The sequence below is a fragment of the Eurypyga helias genome, unplaced genomic scaffold (genome assembly GCF_000690775.1).
Source record: "Eurypyga helias isolate BGI_N326 unplaced genomic scaffold, ASM69077v1 scaffold3184, whole genome shotgun sequence".
In the NCBI taxonomy this organism is placed as follows: Eukaryota; Metazoa; Chordata; class Aves; order Eurypygiformes; family Eurypygidae; genus Eurypyga; species Eurypyga helias.
In genome coordinates, this window is record NW_010246629.1 from 597 (window position 1) to 22,645 (window position 22,049).

At 40.4% G+C, this 22,049-nt stretch overlaps 1 protein-coding gene across 1 annotated transcript in view; it reads left to right on the forward strand.

The window, feature by feature from the left end:
• Positions 1-329: 329 nt before the first annotated feature.
• LOC104508732 (piezo-type mechanosensitive ion channel component 2-like) overlaps positions 330-22,049 on the forward strand; it is a gene marked incomplete at its 5' end in the record, with an annotated part of 36,968 nt that continues 15,248 nt past the window's right edge. The window contains 13 exons of the mRNA XM_010150454.1: positions 330-441; positions 847-849; positions 2,173-2,238; positions 5,440-5,606; positions 7,038-7,213; positions 13,237-13,404; positions 15,442-15,834; positions 17,191-17,449; positions 17,954-18,136; positions 18,560-18,813; positions 19,543-19,674; positions 20,103-20,250; positions 20,366-20,580. Coding sequence (XP_010148756.1) covers positions 330-441; positions 847-849; positions 2,173-2,238; positions 5,440-5,606; positions 7,038-7,213; positions 13,237-13,404; positions 15,442-15,834; positions 17,191-17,449; positions 17,954-18,136; positions 18,560-18,813; positions 19,543-19,674; positions 20,103-20,250; positions 20,366-20,580 — 2,276 coding nt within the window. The remainder of the gene's footprint in view (positions 442-846; positions 850-2,172; positions 2,239-5,439; positions 5,607-7,037; positions 7,214-13,236; positions 13,405-15,441; positions 15,835-17,190; positions 17,450-17,953; positions 18,137-18,559; positions 18,814-19,542; positions 19,675-20,102; positions 20,251-20,365; positions 20,581-22,049) is intronic.

Here is a 22,049-nt window from a genome sequence, read left to right on the forward strand (position 1 = left end):
TATAGAATTAAATGGAGAGATTCAGGTGCAGTAGCTCATATATACAACAGGGTATTAATTCCCAAAGTTCAGAGCATGAACTTTTGTGGGTTCTAATGAAACTCGGTTCACCCACAAGTGTTTTCACATTTGGTTTTATGCTTGCAAAAATAGCCCATGAAAACTCAGCAGATCTGCAGGGGAGGTGTTTGATTTGGGATTCAAAATATTTCCTTACTCCTGCAGATCTGAATGTGTTTACTCAAACTATATAGTCCTGCTTGTGGCTTTTCTATGGCTTGCTCTCAAAACATGAAGAACCTTGAAATAAATGAGTTTGTTCCTTCCAGTTTGTTTATCAGGCCTGGATCACTGACCCTAAAACAGCGCTACGACAGAGGCGCAAAGAGAAGAAAAGTTTTGGGAAAGAAGAGAAGCGAAGGCGAAAAGGATCTGGGGATGGTAGGTAGACCTCTGTATTTAAGAAAGAAAAAATGTAATGTTAACTAGGCTGCCTGGGAGTGAGAGGCAGCTGAGTTTTAGAGGCCAAGTGCTTTCAGTTCTGGCTAGGAACTGGAAAAATGAGTTTGGCTTTGGTTGGCTGTCTCTCCCTTCGCCAGCCCATGACAAGACCAGCCATAGCTACATCCTGTCATTCTACACAACACACATTGGGGGAGATAAAGAAGAAGAGGGGATATATGTGTTTTCCATGGAGTTGCAAGACACATGCCCATATCTTTTTCCAAATAGGAAGACTCAACACATGGCAGAAAACATCAGCTATATGAAAACATTTGTGTAAGTGAAGTATTTGCAAGAGAAAGCCGTAACTCTGTGAAGGCGTAACTTTATAAAGCAAATAAGCTGGTAGTTAACAGTGTTTCTCCAGAATATGGGGATGTAAATGCCAGGTGTTTGGCCAGAAACAGGCGGAGCAGGGACGTTACCCTTTCATTCCCTCACCTCATAAAAAGGTTTGTCTTAGTCTCCAGGTGTTTCTAGGGTTGCTCAAACTCTCTCATTTTGATGATAAATTCATGTTAGGGAAACTAACTACCTGCTTCATGTTAGGGAACTTTCCCAGGGAAAGTTTGGCATGCGACAGCCTTACGTTTTGTGTTGAAGAACTGTTTCATGAGGAAGCTCCTGAAGAGCTGCAGTTCAAGTGGAGCTGTAAGAAAAATTCAATGAAATAGCCACATATTATTTCTTTTTGTCACATTTCCTATATTGTTCCCTAAAGAAGCTTGAGTTGATACATGGGGAAGAATATCAAGAAATGTTTTTCACTTTCCATGCTGTATTCACTGAGGAACCCAAACATCCTTACCCCTGAATTCACAGTGAATTCAGCAGGTAGCAAAAGGAAAACATACAAATGTTAATAGGTTTTTATTGGCACTGTAAAATCATTCATACCTCTGAAAAAAACACCTTATATGTTGTTCATATCTCTCCATCTTTTTCTTCTTTTTTAAACAAGAAAAAAGTAGAAATTCAGAAGCTTTTCTGGTTGGTATAGATGGGGAATTGGGAGGCCCTTTCAGGCTGAATCAGCTGCACTTTTCCTCCGTTTGGCACCTTCATCCATCAGAAAGAAGGAGCTTTATAATTTGACTGCTCCACTGAAACTGTAGCTTCAATTGTTGGATGTTAGATAGAAGTCTGTCCTTCGGTTCTGCCTGCGACTCTACATCACTCTTCTGCTATGGGCTGTGGTGGTTTCAAACCAACTGCTGCTTCAGGTCAACCTGAAGTTCCCCCTCAATTTGTTTGGGTTTGCTGGGTCTGGGCAGGAAGTCAGAGCACTGATCAGGTTGCCCTTTGCAGAAGCTGAAGAAACGAGCTCAAGTGTGAGTCAGCGGAAGGTGATGCCGCTGAGTGTGGAAGTGGTGTGACTAAGGAATCACCTGGGTTTACACCAACAGATGTTCTTGCTCAGCAGCCTATCTAGCAAGAAAATGTCACTGCAAATTATGAGAGAGGGGTGGTCATTCATGAACACCTTCATTGACAGGGTTGTCGCCTCACTTGAGCCCTACTGAGATGGAAATGTGCTTTTTGTCATAGAGGTAGGTGAGGAGCTTGTCACCACTGCTTAGTAACTGTAGTGTTTTCTAGCTTGAATGGTATTTACACCCACACTTCCACAGGTTTAACACTCACTGTTTCACTCATTGTTTACAATAGGGGGTACTGATGCAGACTGTGAAGACAGTGAAGAGGAACCTGTCAAGAAGAAATCTGATGGACCTGGTATGGAATGCAAAAGGAGGATTTCTCTGCTGTTACAATGCAGTCGTGACTGGTGGCATAAGCAGCATATCACAGAGACAGTGTGGCAGTGATCCCACAGTTGCTTGTGTAAACACCACAACATCCACTCTAACCTGTGCAGTGAGAACTTCCTAGCTACTGTCAGGTTTTCATTTGCCAGATTTACAAGTCCTGAGCATAGGAACATCTACTTCTGGACTATTAGCTACTGCACCTATTCTCTACCTACTTTAGTAAAGACATCTGCAGGCTCAAACTTGAGCTCTTGCTATATATTTTACATATAGAACAACTTACACCTCAGTTTAGCTTCCAGTCCTGATAGCATACAGCTCTGTGTTAAAAACTCCATTGATTTTGAATGTCTGGAATGTTATTATTAGCACAAAGACCTTATGTTCTAGCAAGGTTGATATCATGCTTTTGTCTGGTACTCACCCGTTCAGCAAGATGCGATAATCTCCTCTAAAAAATGGTGTTTCCCCAATCTTACCCATTCTCATTCATAATCAGACTTAAGGTTGCTCTCTGCACAACAGAAGAAATGCCAGCAGTTTGCAAGTTCTTGTCCACATTAAAAGTTTTCCTACAAAGAATTGTAATAGATAATAAATCTAAGCTTGTCTCTTTGCTTCTAACTGGAGTAGAACAAGAAAACAGACTCTCCTCTTAAGTAAGTCTTCATCATGGCTTACTTTGAGTGAGACTTTGTCTTCAAAAGCTATTTTTCTTCTCTATTGCAAGTTAGTTCCCACAGGTGCAATTAGAATTGTATCCCTGAGTGAATGACAGGCTAGAAGATGTTACAAGGATGTGGGAGTTCTAATTTCTTTCTCACAAGGGCAGTGGTCTCGAAAAAATGAGTTGCATTGCTGTAGGGGGGGTTTTGGTGGGATTTGAGAGCATTTTTATTTGTTACTTGCTGGCGATGCATTTACCTGTGATAAAACACTGAAGTGAATCACTCAAACACATCTCTAGGGAAATACTGTTGGTGCTACACAGGAGTTAGGGAAAAAGAAGGAAGTTTATAATTAATTTATATTGAAAATACTCAATTTAAGGTGCTTTATATTTTAGTTGAAATACTTATACCATTCCTAGGTAAAATTTGTTAAAGAAGGTGGTTGGGAAAATTAGATGGTAATTGTTTAATGAAGCATTAGTATCATTATTAACCTTAGATCAAATTCTGCCTCACACTCTCTGGCAGAGAGAAGCCTTCTCTGCATTTGACCCTTTAAGTTAGAATAACAGTCTGTGCAGAAAATAAATATTTGCTTCCCTTTTTGAAGATGTTTAGATGCAATCGATCCCCAAAAGATTATTTTTAAGAAGTTTTGGAGACCAGCAAAAGCTGCCAGAACAGCTACAGCATCATTAAAAATGTATACTTAATCACCTTCATCCCAGAGAGAAAAATGACCTTTCATATTAGACTGGGAGTGCTTGGCAAAGCACAGTGGTGACACTATGGCATGCCAGTGGTGGCCAATAAGGATAATTTCAACCTGAGAGCTGCGATTCTCCTTAAATCAGTAGCAGAAGTTAGAGAGGAAGAGTGTGGGTTAAAAAAAGGACATTTATATATTGTATATTTTTGTGTTTGAGTCCTACGTTTTCTTTTAACCTATTCATAATATTATCTGGGATTCAAACGAAATGAATGCTTCTTAAAGTAGAAACAGCCCTTACGTTTACTTTTCAGTGGCAAGATTTCCTTAGCTTCAAGACCTGCACATTGAAATAAGAGTGAATAAAATTTAAGTAGATAAATCTTAAAATATCTCCAATTCTAAATGACATAGAAAAAGCCTGGAAAAAGGGGAAAATGTTACTGAAATAATTACATGACCAAGTGAAGGGGGCTAAATGCTCTGACGTTCAGAGGTACCAGACCAGTCCCATGGCATCGCTCAGGTACATTTCAGCATCCACTTTACTGCAATGTACCACGTGCGTTTCCCTCCATAGGAAATCCTCAGCTTTGTTACAGCTTCACCTTTGCATCCTTTAGAATGAGCAAATGTGCGTTCCACAAAGTTTGGCGTGCCATCTTGTGGTACAGCTGAGAAGTGAGGCTGTTGGGAGCATCGTGCTTTAGCACATAGGTTGGCTCCTTGGTATCTACTTCGGACATTTTGTCCCTGCATGGCAGATTATTGAGGGTTTTCTGTTATTTCTTAGACTGGCTACTCTAAAACTGATCTTTACGAAGAGTGTTCTGGGATTTGTAGCCTGGCAGGGACAAGTGTCTCTGGAACTGGCTAGTTGGAAAGAAATTTTTTGGTATTCATGCAACACTATATAAGAAGGTAGTATGGTGTGTATGTTTGTGAGTGGAAGAAAAATATGCTGAAAGTGCTGCTTTTTTGGGTGAGAAATGAAGTTGCTAATGCTAAAGGAACTACTGAAATGACAAATTAACTTGAGACAGCTGTGCTGAGCAAAATAAAGCTACTGTTGTTGGTATAAGCCCATGGGGAAGTGTACTGTTTTGGCAAAATGGTGCAAGGGTAATGTTTTATAAAATATTTACGTGATTTGTCCTAGTGGGGCTAGTTCATCTGAGATCACTGATGACACAGTGCAGCTTATTTAAACAAAGAGAGGCTTTGGAACCAGTAAATACAGAGAGGTGTGCTTAGGTGGCTGGAAAACTGGGAGAGAGTCAAAGATTGTTTAGGAACATTAGACTTTAACACTCAGCTAAGCAAGTTCAAGCACAAAAGTTAAACTCTGTGCAGAGAGAAACCCGCACAATTGCATAAACAGGTAAGAGGTTCACCTCAACACGCTGGCTGTTGAGATCACCACAGCTGGGGACGTTAAATAGGTGTCAGGAGATGTCCAAATCTTTGGGTTTCATTTTGCAGACCTGTGCACACAGCATCTCTCTACAATCAGGGACTGTTTATGTGACTAGTGAGTACTGAACTGGGGAGTTACAGGGTGGAAAAGGCATTCCAGATGATGAGCCTGGACATACAGGCAGTAAAGTGGCCCAGACAGCCAAAAGGCCTGCAGAGAGGCATCTCCTTCAGAGATGCCTTCCTATGACAGGGTCTTGCAGCCTGGATTATTATTATCAGACAATAAAGGAAGAATGAATCTAACTCCAAGCAGAAATACAATGAAAGATACTTGTATTCATTAACTATTGCTTTTCCTTCCCCTTAGATAACATCATCAAGAGGATATTTAATATCTTGAAGTTCACTTGGGTCCTTTTCCTGGCAACACTAGACAGTTTTACAGCTTGGCTTAATTCCATCTCAAGAGAACACATCGATATCTCCACTGTCCTAAGAATCGAGCGCTGTATGCTGACCAGGGAGATTAAGAAGGTAATGCCTTTGGTCTTTTTTATCTGTTAATGCCATTTCCAGCTCAGGGAAAAAAGAAAGGTTGTCTTTTCAGATCACTGTGTTAAGGAGAAAAATTATAAAAATCTCACTTACACATGCATTGTAAAATAAGTCTAGACTCTTTTATTGCTTGCTGGTTTATAAACATATAAATAATAAGTTACTTCCATTGTCTGGTCACCAAACAAATTATTAAAAAAAATAATTCTTTGAGAGGTTGATACAAGGATTTGTTTGAAACACCCCTGTGATAAAGTGTGGTTTTGAGGGGACAGGATAGATGTAAGTAAAGAGGAAAAGGCATGACATTTTAAACAGCTCAATAGCTACCTCAGTCTGCATCTTTCAGTCTTTTTGTAGACAAACCTGCCTTGGAAATTACTGAAAACATACAGGCATTATTTTCTTCACTCCCAGTGAAGCTATGCAGTCCTCCACAAACTAGTTATATATTAGTAAAGCCCATTATTATCCAAGATTAATGTGAATAGTGTAACTAGAAATGTATTTGGATCTTGAAAATGCAAGTACTTGATACCTTGAAGTTGAATAAAGCTCTCATTTTAAGCACAGGTGTTTTTATATATATCACTGACTACCCAACTATTCCTGGAAACCTGGCATAGAAACCTCATTTTACTTTTTTTCCAGTTTTTGTTAAAAGCTGCAGACTGTCTCAGATGAATAGGTCGAAAAGGTCAGCAACTTAGTAGTACTCCAGACCTTAATAAAGCCCCATATTGCCCAGCCACTCTAGAATTCTGATTGCAGTTTTGTAGCCAGAAAGACTTGATCCTATGCCCAGATATGGGCTGATAGTTAATAAAACCATCATTTCATAAACTTGGTTGTATGTTGAAGTCACAGAGAAAGAGTAAAGGTCTTCAGTGTATTTTTCATGGTTTTCCAGCTGTATTTATACTTCATGAATCAGTTCTTATTTTGAGAAACTAATGAAAGTCTAGATCAGTTTGTACATGCCCTGTTTCTTTTTTTTTTTTTGTTTAAGAAAACTGCTACTGAGTACTAATCTTAGAGTCGGTGAAGCTATCTAAATGAGGTATCTCAGGAGTTGATGGAGTACAGGTTGAGTCACAGTGCCAGCCCACAACTCATTTCCATGCTGAATGATCTGCAGTCCCCCCAGCAGAGTTTTGTTGGCTATGTATAGCCTGAAACCACTTGTGTTGCTCCAGTTTTACTTGAAAACCCAACACTTTGTGTTGTGCTTCTTTAGGTCCAAAGCTGACTTGCATTCTGAAAAGGAGCTATTAGTGGGAGGTTATTATTTACTAGGAAGCTGTTTGCACAGTCCTTAGTCTGTTTCTTTCCAAATGACAGAAGAAACCCGTTCCTCAAAAAATACACATCCCCCCTGCCATGTACCTCTATCTCTACTCTCTTCCACAGGGAAACGTTCCGACGCGGGAGAGCATCCATATGTATTACCAGAATCACATGATGAAGCTCTCTAAGGAGTCAGGACTAGACTCAATTGATAAAAATCCTGGTCAAGCTTCTGGTTTGCAAGCATCTGAGAGAATGGATAGTTTAGATTCAGCAGCTTCTCGTGACAGTATCTCCAGGTATTGATTTAATTTTATTTTGTGAAAGATGGAAGGATCATGCAGTAGATGGAATTTTAGGTAATATCTAAGTACTGATAAACTTTCTAATCAACGTTGAATCCTCTTTTTGATTTATCCATGCCATTTCCATAGTGAAAACTGCTATTACTCCTTTATAGTGGTGGACTCAGTCGTTGGCTTAACTCCTTTTCCACTTCATGACTACCCCACTGCTTTCTGTTTCCCTTTGAATTAGGAGTCACTGACAGGGGTTCTGGTCTTGTAAAAAGTAATGGAAAATAAGAGCCTGCTGAGGTTGCTTATGGGATACCGTTTTAGGAATTCAGGCATGGAGTTTGGGGAAGGGTGATTCATTGTGAATGTTTTGTCCTTGTAAAAATAAATTGTTGTCTATTACCCACAAATCAAGAAAGGATTTGCATTGAAAAGGATGCTGGATTTGAGAGAACAAAATCCCTCTCTCGTACACACAGGGCAACGATCATCTGAAGAGTCTGATTTCCTAACTGCTATGATTCAGTCCAGCAGAGCTGCACAGTTTGTGGATGAAATAGCCATACTAGTTCAGGAAAACCACCTTCCTCATTCTTTTCTGAAGACGGAGGCCGTCAGGTCCCTTGCCAAAACTAATGCATGCTCCTGCTGCTCTGTGCACACAGAGGCACACACATTCACTTCCTTCTCTTACAGAGGCAGCCTGTTCCCACCGTGTCCCTGGTGTTCTTACAAGAGACTGCAGAAATTGTTCAACATGGGAGGGGGTGGGGGAGAAGGGAGGGCTTTGGAAATCCAGCTGTTCCATAATCCATTGCATTCTGCTCTCTCCTGTTTTTATCTGAAGTGTGGCAGTATCATACTGTGTTTCATACTCCCAGCAACATCGGTAGCTTCTGTGTACAGTAAATTATGCTTGGCTTTTGCTAATGACATATGGGTGGATGTTAGCAGACTGAAAATAACGAGGTCTTGTCTTCCTTTGTGATGTTATTGAAAAGCAAGTGTAAGAGAGTGCCTGTGAGTACTATGCATCAACAAAATATTCACAAATTGGTCCCCAGGGTGAGCACTGACCTTTGGGAGGTTCACTCCAGTAAAAACACCAAATCCCAGCAAATCTTTCTCAGTGGCTAGCTACCCAACTAAGCAACACCTTTGTGTTTTGTCTCAAAGTTTTACAGGAGTCAGATGACATGAGAAAAATGTAAAGCCAAATTCTATTACCAGCTCATTTGGAGCCACTTGGATATCTACAAGGCAGAATTTAACTCCACAAAGTTCTGTCTCACCTAAAGAAAGAATACTAATACCAGTCCTGTTTTCATTAAATAGTTTTTGGTCACACTGTTTACTATAGGTAGAAGAAGTTACCATTATTATACAACCATTAACAAGAGCTTTAACTAGAAGCACAGGGAAGCCAATTCCCAAATGAATTATAAAAAAAGAAAGACAACTTTTCTAATTTTTTTGTACATTCTGCCTCTTCATTGAGAGGGTATCCAGTGTTGAACTCCACTTAGGTCTTTCTTCAGAATAACCACCCATTTGTCACCCTGCTTTCAGCATGCATTTAAAATCTCTTTTTCAAACTCAGAGAATTTCGTGGTTCTGTGAAGTTGCTTTGCAACAGAAAAAGTTAAGTCTTTCCCATGTGTTACTTTCATCTCCATTTCCTCAGAAGATGTCACAGGACCTGTCAACAAAGGAATAGCAAAGGCAGTATTATGACGGATTTCTCTAATCTTGTATTCTCTTTCTGGCAATAAATGATCAAATATTTTTGCACTGAGAGTATTGACAAATCGTGCACATCTGCTACCATAATAATGACCTGTAATTCAGGAAGCAAAAATGAGTCTGGTGATTGAGTGATAATGCCATCTGTTTATTGGGCCACCATTGCATGTCTTTTCCTGGGATTACAGAAGTGCTTATGAGCTTTTTTAGGAATGTGAAATGTTTTAAACTTACTGAGTGATTTTTTTTTTTTTTTAAATTGCCCAAACAAGAGAAGGGGGCATTTTACACTTCAAAATAATGATTTCCAGTAAATGTAAAAGCAGCTAATTAAATCTAAAGCATCCCCGTGATCATGGTTCTAGGATTGCAGTAGAAGACTTTTGGGAAGGGGCAGAGGGTTCCTAACCAGCATTCTGGTTATTCTACTTTGGTTGCCTCACACAAAATTCTGTAGTGGACATTAGTTCCATGAATAAGATGGGCATGTCTGGAAGCATACAGGGCTGCAGAACCACAGAAGCTATTCTAGTATAAGAATGCATATTCCTCAGTACTCAGGACAGGAATAACTGTAGGTATCTGCTCAGTGCTCTGAACACTGGATTTTCAGAGGGTACAACCCTCCTGATCAGTTGCAGGAACTCTTGTGAAGTCCAGGGCTGACCCTTGTAAGTCTTATCCAGAGATGATGTTCTTAGGCTAGATAAAGCTCTAAAAGGAGTTTTTCAGAGTGTCCTTTGGGATATTCTCTTTTAGTAGAGAGATTTATTCTCAGTCCTTTACTCTCAGACTGTCATTTATTCTCAGTCCTTTTTCTATACAGAGGTGTAACGAGGTATTCGTAATGTAATTTTTCGGTTTCTCTTCATGTATAAATACTCTCATCTATCCTAAAGGCAAAGTGCAAAGTTCATATGGGCTAGGAGGAGAAGAGACTGATGGTGATCCTTAAATCTTTGAGGACCACCACCAGATGGGATCCGGAGCTAGCATGGTAGAGCATTCGCTGGTGTTTGTTTCCATTTGACTGCTGAACTATTTTCAGTAACATGGTTGGAAACTTACTAAAACCAGTTGTCAGCCTTCATGGGACTTTGCCTATGATTATGAAATGACAGCTAGATGCAGGTCCTGAGTCAGATTTCACGATACCCCAGGTGTTTTATCTGGCTTAGTTTGTATTAATTTTTGTCCATCACAAATAATGTATTCAGTTTCTAACTCCACCTGGGTGTAGGCTTTTATGGGAGCTTCAGGTGTGACGCCCTGACCCTCCTGTAGGAACATGCATGTGAGGTCAGGGTATTTATGGACACCACTTTTCATCTGTTCTTCCCTCACCAGATGTGACAATAGGGCTGGAGGCGGGGAGTGCTCTAAAGTAACATTTGCCTTGGGAGGCAACAGAAGGGATGAGTGGAGAGTCCCAGTTTGGGCCTGGATCCGGGTTTGATTTAGGAGTGTGAATGGTTAGGAAATGTTGGGGATCTTTGGTTGCAGGTGTGGGGTGTGTAGTAATTCATAAAGGTAATTCTGGTCAGTAACTTGCCCATGGACAGAAAAAAGCCCAGAAAAATTTGTAAGTCACCCCTTAAACTAATAAAGTTTCTGAGAAGGGTAAATTTGTTTTGCAAAAAGGAAGTCATAAAGTAAGAAATTTCCTGCTCACTGAGGATAAAAACATCTCTGCTATATATATCCCCATTTGAAATGTATACCAAATCAACTTTACATAAAATGCTTGAACTTGGGGCTTTTAATGAACATTCAATTAAAAATACGTAGTCCTTGAATGATTTCAAGAGGCTAATGCTTTTCAAGGTCTCCAAGGACACAAATCTGAAAAGTCACCCAGGAAGATATGCTTGGATTAAATTTATGTGATAGTCGATGACTGAGTCAACATCAGCTTTGCCAAGTGTAAATCTCTCAGTTTTATTGGTGTTCTCATTTCCTCCGTGTTCGGAAGCATGTTCCTAAAGTACATAAAGAATATACAGATAGGGCTACAGGTGTCATCTCATACGCGTCTCCTGACATTCAAGGATACAGAGCAGCTACTCCGACAATAATTCTACTGGTGATTCATCCTTCATTTAGGACAGCTTTAAACCAAATTACTGTAGGGACTCTGTCTGGGTGCATTTTTTTATCTTATTGGGATTAGTAGATGTTTTTCCTTTGATTTTTCTGGGACCCAGCTCAGAACTTACATCTTTTGGAGGGCAGCTGACATAGGTTTCTTCCACATGAACAGGCATGTGCTACTTTGATTACAACAGCTGCTCTGCTTAAGGTCCTTGGAAGGTTCCCTTTGAACTGTGTTGGCACTTGAAATACTTCAACACCTTAGTGAGAGGTGTTGCTCTTAAAAAGAATAAACTCAGCCCTTGAGATGTAAAGTAACATGTGGATAACATTGTAGCACACAGAAGGATAATCTGTGAAAACAGATTGTCTACTTGCTGCCATCTCCCTATATTTTAGCACCAAGACCTCACTGATAGTACAACCTGGCTATACTCCATATGTGTATGTGCAGAGGGAAACCTCCTCCCTCACGACACCCTTGAGTCAGTAACACGGAGCTCCAACTGATTTCTGTGCTGCTGAATCAGGCCTCTAAAGTGGATCTCCTGTTCCCGTAGGAAGCACCGGTCACTGCTTCATCATAACCCTGCGCCGTGTAGACAGCCCTCCAGGTTTTGTCTGGAGAACGCTTTTGTGTGCCTTTGCGTGCACGCAGCAAAAAACAAGTGGCTTGTGAAGTGTTTTGGCAGAATGAACTGGCAGGACAGAGGTGCCCCTGCCATTAATACTGTTTTTAAACAAAGTATTTTACAATACTTTTGGGTATCTTGGTGATACTTCTATTCAAGGGCCAAAGTATGCTTTTAGCCTCAGCCCATTCTGTCAAAAAGGACCATCAGTGAGTGTAGGCCTAAGAATAACTCCTTCTTCGCTCCACGTATTTTGCTGTTTTCCTTCCCATTTTCCTTAAGGCAAGAATTGCAAACCATCACTTCATGCCGGCAGGCTGTTTTCCTCACTTCAAGCTAGCAAGACCGAAGTCACATGGAAAACGCCATTGCACTTCCCTTCTGACCTCTTTCCCAACGCTCTCTGCCCCTCCAGACATAATGCTTGCCAAGGAAGCAAAGCCCCAGCTGCCGCTGCTCAGGTGTAACACAGATGGACTCTGAAGAAGAAAAGTAGAGTGCAAACCCTGCATTTTGGGGTCCTTTTTTCTCTCATTCTATCTGAGAGACTTGGGCGGGTCACTGCATGTGTTAAAACACCAGGTCCATCAACTTACTTCATAGACGTCTGTGTTTTTCAAAGATATTTATAGGAGAAATAATACTTTTACCTACCATATGTCATTAATGTATTTGCTTCTTTCCTGTTGCTACGTTATATGCTTGTATTTAATTATGTACCTTCTTTCTCATAACTCACCCAATTCTTCTTCTTTTCTCCAGTAACACGTAAATGCTTCATGTATGGTGTATGTCTCTGGTGTCCTGTTGTATTTGATAAGTGAAAGGAGATAAGGGTTTATTGTATCTGTTCTTTCTTTCAAGATGTGCATGGTACCAATTTTGCAATAGTTTTTAAACTGCGATTGAAATAAATGAAATCTTCTGGAAAGAATCATCAGGGCTTACTACTAAATATCAGAATAAAAGCCATCCCATGCAGAGCAGGTTATATTTGGCATGCATGTACTGGCTAAGTAACATATCCGATTTGGCTCTTTGGTTCGGAAAGAGGATTAGCCAATGTCTGACAGCTATTTTTCTATTTGTGGAATATGATCTTATTCAGTTTTAAGGGGTCTTTTAGGGCATTGGCTTGTACCTGTGTAAAAAGGTTCAGCACAGTATATCATTAATAAAATAAAATCTCTACAGAGGAGATCACTTCTCAAAACATTTTTGTGGAATTTGGAAATTTTGGGGGGAAGCAAAGAAAATAAAACCTCCTCGCACATGTAAGTTGGTGCCCCCGGAAAGCATGTAGAGCATTGTGTTGTTTTCGTATCTCTTTGGATAGTGAATAGATGGCTGTTAGTCTTCTGTAGCCCCTGTATGAATATGACCATGAGCAACCTGTGCGCTCATGTTTACACGGTGACTCACAAATCCTTATCTTCTCTCTGAACGTTTTTTCTCTGTGTCAGTGTTTTGCTGCATGGCGAGCATATTTGTTTACTGAACCATGTGTATAGTAATATCATTTGTATTTAACACTGTCTTTATAACTGTTTGCGCTGCTAGCTGCTACACTGAAGCAACCATGCTGTTCTCAAGGCAGTCAACCCTTGATGATTTAGATGGACCAGACACTGTTCCTAAAACAAGTGAGCGCGCTCGACCTAGGCTTCGTAAAATGCAGAGCATGGATATGTCCTCCTCATCAGCTGACAGTGGCAGTATAGTGTCAAGGTGCTTAACTCATGCATGCTTTGTTCACCCCTTTATCCATACCATTATACTTGCTGCAGAGTACATAAATACGAGTTTTGCAGATATGTGGTGCACAGAGTGGTTTGCGTAGTTAATGGAAGCTTTCCTCCCTTCTGTGTTGTGGCATGATTCTGAGGCTCAATGTCAGGGTCATAATCTAAGGCTCTTTTGCCGTTTCACTTCTTATTCTGTGTTGAGTTGGGTTATCTTGAATTCATGTATTTTTCAAAGTTGTTCCATTACATTATACTGGCTGTCTAAAACCAGACTAAAGTCTGTATTTATTCAGCTAAAAAAGCCTGATTTTTAGAGTTACTCGGCTGATGGTTGTTCTTATTAAAACTGGAAGCTGGAAGTGAAGTTTCTCAGCTAATCAGTTATCCTAAATATGGACTTAGATGTCTAATTTTAGAAACTAAGATAGGCAAACGTTGGCCCTGCTCTTTGAATTTTTAGTTTTCCCCATATAGGAAAGATTGCTAAATATGTTTTGATTACTTAACCATTGATTTACAGTCTGTGAGGTGTTGGAATTAAGAAAGGCAAAATAGCTATGCAAAGATAGTGAATAATAGTAATATCCAGTGTAAGAGAGAACTGTTCAGAGCCGTTCACTCACTTTTTAGCAGGTAAAAAACAGGGTTTATATGACATTGGGAATCAGTGTGTCACCTAGTATTATATATATTAGGTGACATTTTATGGTGTACTACATCATTCTTTTTCAGTGTTTAAAGTTGGTTTACAAATTTTTGGTGTTGATCAGTTTTGAATTGATGGGATGTTATGGTTTTGTGCATTTTAACCAGGACGAATGCTACCATGAATCATCAAAACACACGTCCTAATAATAGCGTTAGACATTCTAATTAAAAGTCTGCTAGAAATAGTGATCTAACGTAGCCACAAGAAGTTTGGAAGCAGTGTAAAAGAAAAAGAAATGGAACTTAATTTTTAATTTTGGTAGGAGAGGATAGTGCCAGCTGGCTTTGCCAGTGCCAGTTTTCTTTAAAAGGTTATACTTTAGGTGAAAATATGACCCCATTCATTTCATAGGAACTATGTGGAATCTGGTATTGTCTCTGTTGGGCAGCAAGAACATGCAGCCAAGAAAAGACACTGAATTGATGCCTGTTGTCTAACCTATGGAGAAGCACTGGAATGTTGACTAAAAAGAGAGAGTTATGGTGAAGGGTAGGGGTGAAAAAAAAACTTGTGAGGGATGAAAAGGGTGAAAGCAAAGCCAAGAAAATATTTTTTAAATGATGGTGTCCAGATTCCCATCTGGAGTCATGAATTTACATCAGCTGAAACTGTTACAGAGCATTAAGAAAAGAAGTGATTATGAACATGCAATGCTGAGAATAAGCAAGGTGAACAAGCAGAGAACTGAACAGAGTGAATAAGAACAGTTGAATACGAAAATAGGTACATACAGAAGAAAGCCAAGTAAGGGAAAAATGAAGACTGTATTGAAGAACATAGGGCAATCTAAAGGTAAGCAAGATACCCTGTTGCTGGAACAGTTTTGTTATCTGGGTTGTATTTCTCCATGTTAGCTATTTACTTGTTTTTTTATTTGGAATCAGAGTTGATGTGTGTGTTCAGCTCATGTTCCAGTTGCATACTGTACAGTGGGTGTTAAAAGCATGTTTAGAAGGAACCCCATGGCCATGTATCCTTCACTATGGAGCATGCTTTACATAGATGTAACAGAAAGTCCCGATTCTGGTCAGAAAGTGTTTGAACTACTTTGAGAAAGTTAATGTAGTTTCTCTTGAATTATGTTGCCCTTTGCCGGTGTGAAAAGATAGTGAACCACTGTGAGTTCACTGGAAGCTCGTTCAGGGGGCAGATGGTCCATCTGTGTAAGGGGAGATCATGATGATATGTTTTCTACCACATTATATGAACTTTGAAGGCCTGGGAGTGCGGTGGGGCTTCTCAGCTGTCCGCGTCATTCTTTAGCAATTAACACACTTAGCTTGGTTATCTCTCTTTATCCGTCCCCGACAGTGAACCTACGCAGGTCACCATGCTCTATTCTCGTCAGGGGACGACAGAAACCATTGAGGAGGTAGAAGGGGAGCATGAAGAAGAAGGAGCTCATTCTGCATCAGGGCTGGAGGAAGAGGAAGTGGAAGATTATAGCCTGGGTTCAGAAGGAGCTGCGTATACTCCCGATACTGATGTGCCATTGTACTCCACTGTGGATAGCAACGCAGAAGCTCCACCTTCCTATAGCAAAGCTGTTAGCTTTGAACACCTTCCATTTGGATCCCCAGATGACTCAGCTGGTAAGAGCCTCATGATGGTGAGCCCAGACGACAGTCGGACAGACAAACTTCATGATACGATTCTCCCTCCATTGACGCACGAGCTAACGGCTAGTGAGCTGCTTCTGAACAAGTAAGGACCTTCAGCAGGGAAAAATTATTGGTCCCAGTCTGTGAAGTTTTGTCATTACTTGGTTTCCTTTGTCTCAGAACTAGCATACAGTTTGTGATCCAGACCTTGTGCTAAGTTTGATTTAAGGGAAGAAGCTCATTTCCTGCGCAGTTGTTCTAATTACAGATTTCTAAAATGATTCAAACTCACATTGGAAAGAATCTCCTCTTTCTCCCCAGATACCATAGTTAATTGTTCCAATTAGCATCGGATTTCTGTGCTGCAATTGTCATGGGGTGAAGGACTTTTCTAAATATTCCTCATGGAGAGGGTTTCTCTTCTTCAGGCAGCTGTGATTTCAAATAAGTTTCCTCCAGGGCTATCTGGGAAAATGTTTCTCCTTTAATTATTTTGGATTACTATAAGGGAAACTCTGACCTTTGGCAGAGTTTTTATTTAAGCCAGTAGGAACTGAGGGCTTTGTAGGGAATTCACCTTGCTAAATACTTTCATAAGGGATAGAATGTTCCCTCTTTGCCCCTCAGACACTGTGCTCAGTAGTACAACCAGCATTGAGGTGTGGGTGGTGCCCCTGCTCTTCTTCCTTTGCTTTCCGTCTCAGCTTGGGGACAGCTTCCCCAGATGCAAGAACAAAATCTTAAACCACAGAAATGCCTTTCAGCCTGACTGCATCTGGTGAGAGAGAGGCTTAGTAGATCTGACTTTGCAGGTGTAGTGTCTTTTCTTCTGTTTTTCCGTAATAATTTTTGCTTTCCAGTGAGATCTCTTCTCAGGCTAGGGCACTCTTTATGAAAAGCAAAGAGAATTGTGAATGTATGTCAAAGTCGTATAATGATTTCTTGCTGCCTTTTATATTTATTTGAGTTAGGTAAAGGGGAGAAGATTGGACACATCTAATGCTCAAGGGTATTTATTATGTTCTAAACTTATGTCACAGGACTGTTCATAACATATGTCTCCTGATGGGCCTCTGGAGTTTCTCCAAATTCCCACCTGTGTTGATAAATCAGATATGAATCCAGACAGGGCCACACCAGCATGGTGTGATTTACTTGATATATATTGGTTGGATAACTGTAGGAAAGTGGTGCTTGTAGAAGTTCTTGGGCCAGGACAACTCTCTGGGTAAACTAAAAAGCAGCAGAACAGTCATTCTAGTTACTTTGCCTGAAATTGTTTTCTGAGCTTAGAATCAGGCTATTTGATGATAGTACCAAATTCCATCTTTTTTTTTTTTCCCCATTGAACTCAGCAGCAGAATTTTATACTTTTTCAAACAGAAAAATAGTAGTGATTTAAGAGGCAGGTCTTGTGAAATTAATTTTCATTTCATTAACGGTACTTTGCTTCTCACAGGATGTTTCATGATGACGAGCTGGAGGAGTCAGAGAAGTTCTATGTTGGTCAGCCTCGAGTCTTGCTTCTTATTTATGCCTTGTACAATACGCTGGTGGCCCGGTCAGAAATGGTGTGCTATTTTGTGATCATCCTTAACCACATGGTCTCTGCTTCCATGATAACCCTGGTGCTTCCCATCCTTATATTTCTTTGGGCCATGCTGTCTGTTCCTCGGCCAAGCAAGCGTTTCTGGATGACAGCCATTGTCTACACTGAGGTATGCTGCTGTTTTTGCAACCCCCAGTCTAACACAGAAAGGTTAAATTGTAAGCTTTGCATAGTGTCTTTTCTGGTTTTGATCTCTTGGATCAGGGGCCTTTGGCCCTTCATATTAATATAAATATTTGCTAAAATCCTCAGCAATTTTCTGTGGTATGAAAAGGTCTTGTTTGCTTTTTCTTCATTGCAATGAGCAATGTCCTTCTTGGCATGTAAAGCAGTTATCACAAGAACAGACCATTTGCAAACAGAATTGGTAATCAAGAGACCGAATACACTGCTTGTGGTATTTCAGGTACCATTGAGCATCATCTGTTGGTAAATGTTGATTGACTTTATTACTGAGGAAATGTGAACTGTTGTTCCTCTGTAGCAATGAATATGCTTGTTTATCTTCTCATAAAACTGACAAAATAGTCGTATTTCTCCCCTCTTAATGTCACGAGGCTATTATAGCTGCCATGCTTATAAAAAACCTAAAGTGTGTTGTGTTTCTGAATAGGTGGCCATTGTCATCAAATACTTCTTCCAGTTTGGCTTCTTTCCTTGGAATAAATATGTGGATTACACGAAGGATAAACCTTACCATCCACCCAATATTATTGGCATTGAGAAGAAAGAGGGCTATGTGCACTATGATCTGGTTCAGCTCCTTGCTTTATTCTTCCACAGATCTATTTTAAAGGTAATCGGAGTTCAGGTAGTTTCTTATTTTATATTTAATTCTGGTTTAAAATTTTTTAGTCAGTCATGTGATGGAGGAAAGTCATTCATTTGCATATTAGGAAAAATTTCTGCACTGAAAGGGTTGTCAAGCACTCGAACAGGCTTCCCAGGAAGGTGGTTGAGTCACCATCCCTGGAGGTATTTAAAGGATGTGTAGATGTGGAACTTCTGTAGATGGGAAATGGTTTAGTGGTGGACTTGGCATTGTTAGGCTTGATGGTCTTAAAGGTCTTTTCCAACCTAAACGATTCTCTGATATCCCAACACAATGAATTTGTCTTGAATCATAGAATCGTCTTCTCCCTTGTGAACACATGACTGAACTTAGCGATTCCTGTGATAAATCTGAGGTTGAAATGCTCTCTTCTTCTTTTTCCACTAGTGCCATGGATTATGGGATGAAGATGAGAAAGGGGACAGCTCCAGTAATAAAGAGGATACCGATGATGACCTCTCTCTGACAGGAGGCAGGAGAGACTCTTCTGCCTCTTTGAAATCTGTCAATCTTGCGGCATCGGTGGAGTCCATCCATGTCCACTTCCCAGAGCAGCAGACTGCCATCAGGAGGAAGAGCTCTAGCAGCGTATCGCAGCTTTCGCACAGGTCCAGCTTCTCCTCACACAGATCTAAGAGAGGTAAATGTCATGGCATTTCTGGGATTTGAGGAGCAAACGTTCATTTCCCATTGGATCATCCTGCCGAAACCTTGTGCCAGTTGCTGTGGAGATCCCAGAGGCTACTGAATGCTGCTGCTGCCTCTCAGTGAGGAAACAGGATACAAATCAAAGTGTCTTCATGTTTGAACACGCTCCAAGCCTTCTTAAAGTTCAGAGAGCCGTACTTTGTGATTCACTATGTTTTTAAAATGACATTATCCAAAAGTTGGGAGAGGAATGCTCAGTGTGGCCCAGGTCCAGAATTTCTGGTTCAGCCTAATCTTCAACTAGAGGAAATGCAAAGCATATGTATGTTTTGTATCTACATGTGATGATTCTTGAAGTGAGAAAAAGTTTTGATTAGGTATCTTGAAACAGATTACCTCTCCTGTCTTGTAAAAAGGACAGGCTTACTCTAGCCTGAATGCATATATTACCAGTCGAGATGACTGAGTCAGACCAATCTAATACTTGCCTTTATCACTAGTCTTCTCTTTTTATAGTTTTTAATCAAGGTTTGATCTGGCAGCGATTAGACCTTTGCTGGATGGTCTGAAGATATTATCACAGCGGAAAAAAAGCATAAGAATTCATTTCAAAGCTTCCTTCAAGTGTGGGACTCAAGATACAGGATGGGAATCTCTAGATTTATTACTTTCTACGTTTTTTTAATTTAAACCTTGATTTTGAATTAGCTTCTCTTTCAAAAAAAAACCAGTACACGAAACAGCAGTCAGAAAGGAAGCAGTGTTTTAAGCATCAAGCAAAAATCTAGAAAAGAGCTTCTTATGGAAAAGTTTCGAGAACAAATGATCAAAGCCAAGGCCTTTACAATTAAAAAGTGAGCAATGTGAGGTGCTGTGTGGTTCGGGGGGGGAGGTTCCAAACAGTGAAGCAGTAAAACATCGTTTACTACTACTGTTAATACAAGGGAATGAATGAGTACGTACACAGTTCATTGTATTCAGGTGCTTTCACTCTAAATCCCACCAGCTGAACATTAGACAGATCAGCAGTTGTTCAAATAGCATCTGCCTGATTAAAAAGCTAAATATCCCACGTGAACTTGGTCAGCTATGTACATTTCTATGGAACAAATGCTAATACAGTGGTTTAAAAACATTGAGAACAAGGGGCTGGTGTCTGTGAGGGCTGTCAGAGTAGACCTTAGATATCTTTAGAAACCTAAGTCACATCACACCCAGACATCCTTTTCTTCAGTGCCAGTTACGGTGTTGTTAAATCACATTGCGGTCTGTGTTGTTTTAGGACTCTCCAGGTGTATGTGCCCATCAGACAGTTTTTCTACAACCTTATTCATCCAGACTACAGTGCGGTGACTGATGTGTATGTGCTGATGTTCCTCGCAGATACAGTGGACTTCATCATCATTGTGTTTGGATTTTGGGCCTTTGGGGTATGTCATAGAGGCATCTATTTTTAAATCCTTGGTGGGATTTACATGCTGTAGATGCAAAGTCTTACGTGAGTGTCCTCCTGCCTCAACCACTCTGTTATGTTTTTCTTTTCAGAAACATTCTGCAGCAGCAGATATCACCTCTTCATTATCAGAGGACCAGGTCCCAGAGGCATTTTTGGTGATGGTGCTCATTCAGTTTGGTACCATGGTGGTAGATCGAGCACTGTATCTCAAAAAGACTGTCATGGGAAAGGTCATCTTCCAGGTCATACTGGTTTTTGGAATACATTTCTGGATGTTCTTCATCTTGCCCGGAGTGACAGAAAGGTATAACCCTTATAATCACACAGTATGGGTTGAATACTGATGCTGTGCAAAGTTGTTTCTATTTAAAGTTGAGATGGTTATAGCTCAGCTTTGGAATCATAACCAGGTTTCTTCTTGGTCTCATTTCTAAGCAGAATGCTCGAGTGTCTTTTCACAGCAATAACTGTGGCCAACATAAGTTTGAGGAAGAATTAATTTTATAAGTATGTACAGAAATATTCACAACTTAGGCCAAAATTCAAGTGGTTGAAGAGAACTTGCTTGTAATTCAGTGATTAGAGCCCTCAGCTGAGACAATGTTGGTCTCTGATTCGGTTTCCTACTCTTAAGACTGCTGCACACTGATTTAGAAGAGCGAGTAGAAAATGTCTCTCTCAGAGTAACTTATAATTTAGCACTTTCCTGGAATGTGTGAACTGTGGATTTAAATCTTTGACTGAGGAATGTCTAAAGCCCATGTCTCTTCTGAAGCGCAGTTGTTCTCCTCCCCTGCTCCTACCACATGGCTGTGGAGGTGATGTGGCAGTGGTCACCTGCTGCATGAAATCACATGCCCGGTCAGGTTCACCCCCAAATCTGACATTTCTCATTGCATAGCTCAAGGCAGTTACCATCTCAGTCTGCATTGCAGAGGTGTTAACGTTCCTTCTCTCGTGGTTGGCTAACTCCCCTCTTACTTAGGACTTCAAATTGCCTTGAAGTATGTACCTCACACTGACAGGGAAATTGAGTGTGTCACCTGGGCACATTACACTTTGCTAGTAGTCAAGTTATTTTACTGGGAAAAAAACGAAATAGATGCACAGTGTAAAGAAAGGCTGGAAGGTCTCATTTCTCATCAAAAACACATGTCTATTTTCCTCATTACAGTAGCGATTGTGCCCCAACTTGATAAAGATTGCATTTTTCAAGTAGATTGCCTGTGCACTGTGCACAGAATTGATATGAAACTTACGGCTTTATTTGGTCACTTGAAAGGCAATAAAATTAGTTTTCCTTTTTGTGTGCTTTTATGAAGTTTATATCAAGTTGTTAATCTCAGATCTGCATCTGAACCCTCCTAAGTCAGGCTGATTCTTAGAAGCCCTTGCAAATTTCTTAATGAAAACAGTTTTGCGGGACATAATTGAATATACTGGACCTTGTTTGGCTCAGGAATCCTGTCTGTCATGAGACATCTCCTGCAGTTCCACCATGCTGCTGAACTGCAGTCAGAAGTGGCACATGTTCACCATGATGGTCAGGGGAATGGAGCATATGGCATGTGAGGACAGGTTGAGGGAACAGGGCTAGTTCAGTCGGGAGAAGAGAAAGTGAAGAGCTGTTTTCAACCACCTATTAAGAGGGCACTGAGGAGAAGCTAAGCTCTTTTCAGATAGGACAAGAGGCCACAAGTTGAAAATAAAGAGAAATTCCAGTTACATGTGATGAAAAATCTTTTCACCGTGACAGTAGTCCAACACTGGAGC